At 35.9% G+C, this 9402-nt stretch overlaps 1 protein-coding gene across 2 annotated transcripts in view; it reads left to right on the top strand.

Annotated features, from left to right (window-relative positions):
* LOC121421472 (alpha-(1,6)-fucosyltransferase-like) overlaps positions 1-910 on the top strand; it is a 36540-nt gene extending 35630 nt beyond the window's left edge. For both annotated transcript variants that reach the window (XM_041616173.1, XM_041616174.1), the window contains exon 8: positions 83-910. In XM_041616173.1, coding sequence (XP_041472107.1) covers positions 83-232 — 150 coding nt within the window. In that variant the 3' untranslated portion in view covers positions 233-910. The remainder of the gene's footprint in view (positions 1-82) is intronic.
* The last annotated feature ends 8492 nt before the right edge of the window (positions 911-9402 follow it).

Consider the following 9402-nt stretch of genomic DNA (forward strand, 5'->3'; position numbering starts at 1 on the left):
ATGTGTTAATGAAAATAACTGATCAAACCCCTATTCATAAAGAAATCACATGAATTAACACTTCATTCTCATTTTATCACAGGTTTGTCGTTTGGCTTATGAAATGATGCAGCATTACCACGTGGATGCATCAAGCAAGGCTCACTCTGTTGATATTCCATATTATTGGCATGGGCAAAAAGCGAATAGTTCTGGGAAAGCAGTCATGATGCCTCTACCTACATCTATCTGACAGCATAAGACGCCCTCTAGAGGAAATATTTGATAATACCATGGAGATAAATGATAGAGCTCCCTGATCGTGATGGTTCACTCAATAACAATTGACATACTAGTAAAGGCCACCGCACACCTTACGACCCGTCTGGTCTACGACTGGCTTGCAAATGAGTGAGGGAGATGTGACGTTAGAGCTCTTGTCAGCTTGAGAGTCGTGTCCGGTCAGAGACATGTAGCAAGGAAAATCGTAAGGATTTTACATGTCGAATCCTTATGACTGGATAGCAAGCTCAATCCAACTTCCAGCCAATTAGACAGCAGAGTTGCACGACGCCCATACGCAATAGTAAGCGCACTTTCTCAGTTGTTATGAGATCGAATGCGGCCACTACACGAGCAAAGCCAAGGCAAGACCTAGACCTAGTCCATCGTTAGACCTAACAATAGACCGAAATCAGTATCGACCCATGTATATTCTGACGGGTATTGACTTATGAATTATCAAGGGGCGAAGGTCTATGTCACAGGCATTTTCATGCTATGACTTTGCACCAGTTTATCAAAGCATTCATGCAGAATTCCAGATACCACCATCCGGTAAACCACCATGCGCTGAATTGTATAGGCGCATTGATGTGGTGCAGCGAAATTTAGATGAAAAATGTATCAACCTTGTTTATACTGCAACAAATAACAATGAAATATTTTAATATTTTATTTCCTTTTTTTTATTACAGGAAATAAAAGAATCATGAACTGACAAAATATAAATAACTATTGATCTTACATGTACATCTCTTTAAGTATTGATTATAATCCAGTGTTATGATCCAGATAAAATCCAAGTTGGTTGGCGAAGATTCCGTAAATTAATGTTCACAATGATGGCGATGATGAAACTGATGTTGAAGCACGATGGATAATAAGAGTCAATGTAACGAGTTGAAATCTCCGTGAAGACGATGTTGATGATGATTAACAGTCAATTTCAGCAATCCATGGCTTGAAAAGCGTTCATTAAAACAGGTTGATGATCTCGATGAGAACTGAGAATTCCTCTCTCAAAGTAACTGCAAACAGTTCATTGATGGCGTGCAAATCCACAGAAGATAAATATTTCAGGTGGAAATAAAGACTGGCGTGAAACTCTGAGATCTGATATCATGTGATGTGATCTAATATGATGATACTTGAAGAAACTGCCATCTCATATATACAAATTTGACCTATTCTGGAAGCTTCGAGTACTGTCCTCAAAAAGAACATTCTCCTTTCTGGAGCAGTCTTATTTTAGAACATTCTTGAATGACCTCAGTGAAATTCACAATTTTAAGCAAAGTAGCTAATCCTACACACTGTAAAAACTGTGGTGTTAAAACTGACACTAATTGGTGTTAATAGAGGACCACACCCTGAGGTGTTAAAATAACACCCTGGAGATTGAACATAACACCAAAGAGTGTAAATGTAACATGCAAAGGTGCTGTAATAACACCTATAGGTGTAAAACTAACACCACCAATTTAACACCGGTGTAAAATCACTGGTGTGGTCCTCTGTGTACACCACAGTTTTTGCTGTGTATTGTTCATTTCCACTAACAATCAGTCTTTTGTCCGCATTATCTATTGATTGTAAATTCCAGAAATAAAGATTATTTAAGATTACTCATGTCTGATAAAGCTGTACTGGAACATTCTTAAACATTTTATGCTACAAATATCCTTAAAGAGGAAATGACTAAATAAATGAATGTAATTGCTCTTGCAATTCTTATATATAACAACCACACATATCTTTGTTTTGATAATTGATATGCAACATCATAAGATCATAGTCATCACCACTTACTATATTAGGAAAAATAAAGACATAAATGTTTCATATTTTATACATGATATTTGATCGCTGATGTGGTTTACGGTACACCATGTGGAGTGTTATAGAAACAGTGGATAGAAGAGAAGAAAGTGATAGGCGAGAAAGTGTAGATTTGAGAGTAGAGTATTCTTTCTTGAAAGTAGTCCTGAAAAGGACTGTAAAACAGAAGGAATTGATGAGTTGAGAACAGCTTGAGTAGTAGAGCTGATGAGGAGATGTTGGCTTGAGTCGGCTAGTAGAGATGAGTAGTAGAGAGACTCGACGGACAGGTTGACTCTCCGTCTTCAGGAGATGTTCTCAACTCATCAATTCCTTCTGGTTTACAGTCCTTTTCAGGACTATTTTCAAGAAAGAATACTCTACTCTCAAATCTCAACTGATATAGTGAACTAGATATATATTGCTACAACTTATTTCATTATAAGGGAGACATATAATTCACACAAGTATGAAATAATGAAAAAAATATGATTTCATGTAATAACATAAGAAAACGGAAAGTGGAGATGTGACATCATCAGCCCACCAAATTAATATTCATGACGACTGTTTTCACAAAATATTGCTAAATTCTAAACTTCAATAACTTTATTATTTGCTATCCGATTTTGATGAAATTTTCGGCGTTTTACTCAGTGCAGTGAATTCTACTATTATTTATTAAAATATGAGTATTTTCAGCCCGGATCACCCCTTTAAACAGCTTGGGAAGTGGGAAACCTGCATGGCGAACACAAATAGAGAAAAGAACAAAATAAGCTGCTGATGTAAATTATTCTAACTCATCTAGTCCAGTTTATTAAGAAGATTTAAGCAGTATTTAATACTCTTAAGTGCTTAAGTGACTACATGTGTTTAGCACATGTAGTCACTTTTGTCCTACATCCAGATAAATTAATAGATCAATATAACTATTTACAGTATGTTTTAATAATAAAGAGTGCAAATTAAAATATTTATCAGATAAATGTTAATATCATGGGGTTTTTTTGTACAAGTACATAGAAGGTATGGATAATTAGTATGCATTGGTGAAAATGGAAATACTGGTAAATCTGAATTAAAAAAAATATTAACTCTCAATGGAGCTTTAATTCTACATGATATCTTATCTTGATTCAGCTCAATAGGCCATAGCCCCCCCCCCCATCCTCCAAAGGGGGGATATTTATTTAGACTACCGGGGGTATTGTTTTTTTTTGGGGGGGATGATGACCTTAGATAAAGCCTGTATTATTATTAAAACAACAAACATACCTTGCAATTTTCCAATTCAGATATCCTGTTCCTCATTAGATTGTAACTCACACTTGTTGATCTGCATGGTTCTCAATTTTGTCTTTCTGACTGGGTGTAAACTGCTAAGAACTTGGTCCCATTGGATCTTCAATTAAATTTTTTACAGTTGAGAGTTTTAGAGCAGATAAATAAAATTACTCTTCTTAAACAATATTTTAAAAATTTCAAGCTGCCCATATCCTTGGCCTATGAATATTCCAAACTGGAAAAAAAGTATCTGGTCCAAAAACTTCATCCTCTCTCTATCATAAAGTTTCACAGACAGGCATACCAGGTACCCGACTGTTTATTAAAATAAAATATTTCCAACCACATATTGCTCCAGCTGTATAGCTAAATCAGGACCTGGTCTATGCTGTTCCAGTATATAATAACTAAAGAATCACATCACATTTGAATGAAGTAAACACTTAGAACATTTTCAAAATACCACCCCAGGCCAGGCCCAGGGCATCCTGTTCAAATAAAAACTTGAATTACGTCTAGGCCAAGCCATTTCATTCAAATCTAACACTACAACATTATCATTTGGACTGCAACACTGATTACTCTGAAGTATAAAGATTTAATGAATAAACGAAACTGCTGAGAATTTCGCTATACTTATTTATATGAAGATGACGGACTAGGCCTAAACTTCAACTTTCAAGCTTGAAGTTTGGCCTAGTCCGTCCCCGCTATTTTCATACCCCATGCATGACTACATCGACAATCTCGCTAGCTGACTAGCACTGGCGATATCATCAAAGGCCGGATCCTGCTCTGACCAAAATCGACAGTTTGTCGTTACTAAAATAAGAGGTATGAAACAAATCCACATCTACCCCTGATAATTGACAATTAAACTGAAATACAGGTTTACTTTTGGCCTACATGAAACATTACGATGAAGGTCTAGATCTACGACAAAGAGTAAGTTAGGCATAGGCCTATTATTTCAGAAACTCAATGACAGATTTATTTGGAAATCAGGCAAAAGAAATGGGAATGTATGGAACGTGAGGTTTGCGTAGAAAAGTAATACGGGATGAGCCCCGAACTCCAGGAAACGCATTACCATTGCAAGTGAGGTCAAAACGTGAAAATGAACTTAACTTACTTTTATTCCTATGGAATGTCATTAGATTAGTATTGATGTTTCCTCCAAGATTAAGTTCACTCAGAAATCATGATTTCGAACATCAATTCTACATGTATAAACAGATGATTAGTCGAGCTATATCGTTGTAGAAACTGGAAATTTGCAGAGTCCAAAAGAACAACACTTCGCACTGATCTGGTGTGGAATTGTGGGAAGGAAAAAACGCGTTTAATTTATAAGATATGAATAAAACATGAGCGTTTTAGCCAATCATAAAAGTGTATTTTGCGTAATTTGACGTCATTCTCATGAATAAAATATTGACCCTCCAAAATCAACCTCCAAATTTGCCACCGGCAGCCATCATGTTGGTATGTACAAAACCTATGGAAAATGAAAACGCACGGAAGAGTTCTTCCCTCTCTAGCTCCCTTTGGGAGTTTACGTATACGTAAGAGGGCGATTCCACACTAGAACTTCAAAAATATCATAAATTCCAACATGCTTTCAATAAGTCACAAGTAGTGTAATATTTCACTATGATACCTAAATTTTATGAAAATCATGAGTTTTAACCAAAGGTGAAGACATATATAGTTTTAATTTGGGGGAACAATGGAATTTTAAATTTCAATAATTTTGCTAATTGAATAGTCAAGTACAAACTCAGCCTGAAACAATTATTTGCAAAGCAAGAGAAGATTGAAAATATTGCAGGTCAATAGAATAATATATCATTGATGGTTCCAAATGATATCTACAACATTTTCATGATCCATAATAGGGGCAGCCCTGATTTTTCCAAACCTATTTTTGGCAATGTCCCGTACGACACATGACAATGAAAAAGTTTTTCCTACAATTTTATTTTTTATAATGCAATTTCATAAAATCAGTTTCTATTTGTTTGACCCATGGGTGATCGATTTATCCCATAAGGATCTAATTACTGCCCTTCATTTTTCAATTATTATACTATTAAAAGTTGTCCCGTACGACACACAATATAATAATGCATTTAATTGAAAGATTTGGATTCAGAAACCATAAATAGTAGGCATATTTAAATTCATTTAATTGATTTAACATAAAGTGAACTGAAAAAGTACTTTGTTTATCTCCATAGAACATGAAATAGGTGATTCCAAACAATTTAATTGATTTCATGTAGGCTTATTCTTTTGTGAATCCCTTCAGCTAAACTTGTGATTTTCACTGATCAGAGCAGGTTAATTTCTTTTCATTGAGCATGAAAACTAGTCTGAAAGATGACTTCCTCTTGCATGCTAATGTGGAATTATTATAAGATGTAACAAAAAAATACATATCAATCATCATGGTCATCTATTTGGACTTCCCTTGATGATCACTTTTTTTTTTATATACAGTATTGAAACTCCTTACTTTTTTCAAGTTGTAAAAAAAAATCTGGAAAATAAGACAAACCATATGGTTTCATGAAATGCAGATGGGTTTGAAAAAGTAGAACCGCATTTCTTTGGAAAAATTTTGTGGAATTACAAGGGACAGTTGTGAAATGCTGTGAACACTTGTACATTTCCCATCATGAAAAAAATATAACATATTGCTCCCAACATGCCCCAATGTATATATTGAGGTTACTTAGGTATATTGTCCTGAATGACTACTTATTAAAAGATTTTTCATAAAAAAGGAAGAATTTAGGGGCAATGCTCCTTCTGATTGATAAAAAGTTCATTTTTTTATTCAGGCTGCCCAGTACAACACGCAAGTGCCTGTACAACACACAAGTGTCCCGTACGACACACAAGTATCCCGTACGACACACAAGTGTCCCGTACGACACAGAAGTGTCCTGTACGACACACAATTGTCCCGTACGACACATTATTTTGTTTATGATGTATTGACAGAAATATTCAGCTAATAGCGGTTTCTTACCTAATGAATGTCTTAGTGTGATAGGATTATCATTATCATCAGCCAAATAATGTGATTGAAGAAGTCAAAATGACATAAAGTAAGAAAGTTTGGCTTCAATTTAGAGATGTCCCGTACGACACATTTTGAATGTCCCGTACGTCACAATGTTCTAGAAAATTATAATTTGCTTTATTTATTCATGAATGTTTATTTTGGTTTCTTTTATAAATGTGTTTGTTCTTGGGTTAGTGAGTGTCAATTTGAGTTCAGTTTCAATGAAATTTATCTGCCCAACTCACAGACTTTTGAGCACAAACATGAGGTTTCTAAAAAAGCCATTTTTTCGGCGTCCGTACGACGCATTACTATTTTAGATATGTATTAATACAGGATGTGAATTCAAGTCATGTTAAGTCTTGGTTTATCGGCCCCTCGAAGATGATTTTTGGTTTCTTTGAAGGGGTATTCCTAATAGTCATTTCTTGGTTTTTATGTATAGACATAAATATATTATATCATAATTCTTATTTATATAATTTATTTTTTGGAAAACTCATGTCTTTTTTTCCTATAATTTTGAACATTCTGGGCAATGATTGTTATCCTGAAAGAGATGTATACGCAAATATATAATTACTAAGAACGTGAAGCGCGAGCAGAAATAAAGTGATGGAAAGAATACTGTTAAAGACTGCTTGTATTTAGCCATGGAGACGTAACACATTTTTAATACCATATAATGCGAGCGCGAAGCGCGAGCTCAAATTTTTATCTAAGGAATGGAAATTCCAAGCACTTGAACAGAATAAGTATATAACTAGATAATTAATGCGAGCGCAAAGCGCGAGCGGAAAATTTCGAGATTTAGACCTACTGAACGAGACACTCTATTGAAGTTTTGTAAATCAGGGAAAGAATGAGTAAGTGGGGATCTCCCTTACATTAACAATGCGAGCGCAAAGCGCAAGCAGAATTTTTTATGTACGTTTTGAACTGATCGAAAAGGTACTTGTTAAGGACTGCTTGCAATTATAGCCACGAATACATATATAAACAATCAAATAATGCGAGCGCGAAGTACGAGCTGAAAATTTTTGACATTACTACATGAAGAATGTAAAAATTCAATCAATTTTTGAAATCGTAAATGTGATAGGTATATAACTAAGCAACTGATGCGAGCGCGAAGTGCGAGCGGGAAAAATCCAGATTTAGACCTGAAAACGGGACACTCTATTTATGTTTTGTAAATCATGAAAAGAATGAGTAAAAGGGAATCTTTCTACATTATTAATGCCAGCACAAAGTGCAATCAGACAATTTATGATGTTGTGACTTGACACTGGATAATACAGAGAACAAGTAGAGTATCTGAATAAACATGCGCGAGCTCGTGTTTCACATTTGACCTAGAATCTAGGCATTCTAAATACATCTTTTGTCATGAAAATAAAAGCCAGCGTGAAGCGCGAGCTTAAGCTATTTGATATTCCGATCCAAAAAAAAGAGTCGATTTCAGCTCTATATATTTCAAACACATTGTAGGAAAATTGTAAGGAGGATGTGAATCGCACATTATTATTACTTTGAATTTTAACATAGCACCGGGACATCCTCAAGATATTCATATGAAAATGACGACTATCTTCCAATTCCTTTTGCTGAGAGATGAAACAAAAGGGACAATTTGAATAATATCTTATTCATTAATGCCTAATGAGGTTCCGAAATCTGATGAAATTATGGCCTGAAAACTTGACATTTCAAGCATTGTTGTAAATAAGAATAAGATGCATCAGTTAATACATCTTAATCATTGAAGCGAGCGCAAATCGCGAGCCAAATTTTTTGATAAACTTGTCATGGAAAGGGGGTTTTAAGTAGTTTGTCGTATAATCAATATTAAGACATACACAACTCGCCAATCGAAATGCGAGCGTGTAGCGCTGGCTAATACGTTTTGACAATCAGACCTGAAAAAGGATATTTTGACAACTTTATGGAATACACGAAAATAATAGGTACCTAATACATCAAAAATTTTCGAGCGCGCAGCACGAGCAGAAAAGGTTAGTAACTCAGACCATAAAACTGACATTTTTACAGAGCACTTAAAAAAAAAATTGTAAATCACACAAAATAATGAAAGTTCAATTTCTGAGGTGAAAGATGTTTTGTATATTGACTTACAAACTTCCAAAATCCATATTGAACGGGGTCCGACCACTTGACCGAAGGTCCGCGAGGCCGAGGGTCCGCGAGACCGAGGGACCGCGAGACCGAGGGTCCGCGAGACCGAAGGTCCGCGAGACCGAAGGTCCGCGAGACCGACTTTTTTTCCCTTCATCGGTTGCCGCGGTCGAGTGGTTTAAGACGCCTCGTTGAAGTGGCGTATAATAGGTGTCTGTTAACGGGAGGGGGTGCCAAATAATTCCCGGTAACTAAATAGAATCAGTGGCGTTGCTAGGATTTCATGACTCATGAGAAAGAGACACATATCTCACCAATAAATTATCATGCGAGCACGCCTGCTCACCACCACCCTAGCGGTGGTTCGAAACACGTAATGCGCGTACGAAACGTCTCTCTAGGGGGTGGGGTGTGGTGCAGGGAGGGGGTGTTTCTTCTACTGTATAAACTTACGATCAGAGGCGTCGAACCTGGGGGATGGGGGGGCAAACATATCGTTTTACCCCCCCCCCCCAATAATTCCGGATGTGTAAAAATCAAATAAGATTGTAATGTTAGACAGAAATCGGCAAGCGAAATTGAGATGCACAACTCGTTCTTTATTCAAAATCGTGCTCAAAATGTCCGTTTTTCAGAGTGGAATATAATTTTTTTCAGCTCGCGTTTTGCACTAGCATCACTTCTTTAGCAATAAACCTATTCATGATTAAATAGGTGAATAGAATGTCCCGTTTTCAGGTAAACCTCAAAAAAAAAACTTCCGCTTCGATTTGCAATAATATTATTTGGTTGGATATACATCTTGTTCTTTATTAAAAACATCCATT

Source organism: Lytechinus variegatus, chromosome 9 (genome assembly GCF_018143015.1).
Source record: "Lytechinus variegatus isolate NC3 chromosome 9, Lvar_3.0, whole genome shotgun sequence".
Classification (NCBI taxonomy): Eukaryota; Metazoa; Echinodermata; class Echinoidea; order Temnopleuroida; family Toxopneustidae; genus Lytechinus; species Lytechinus variegatus.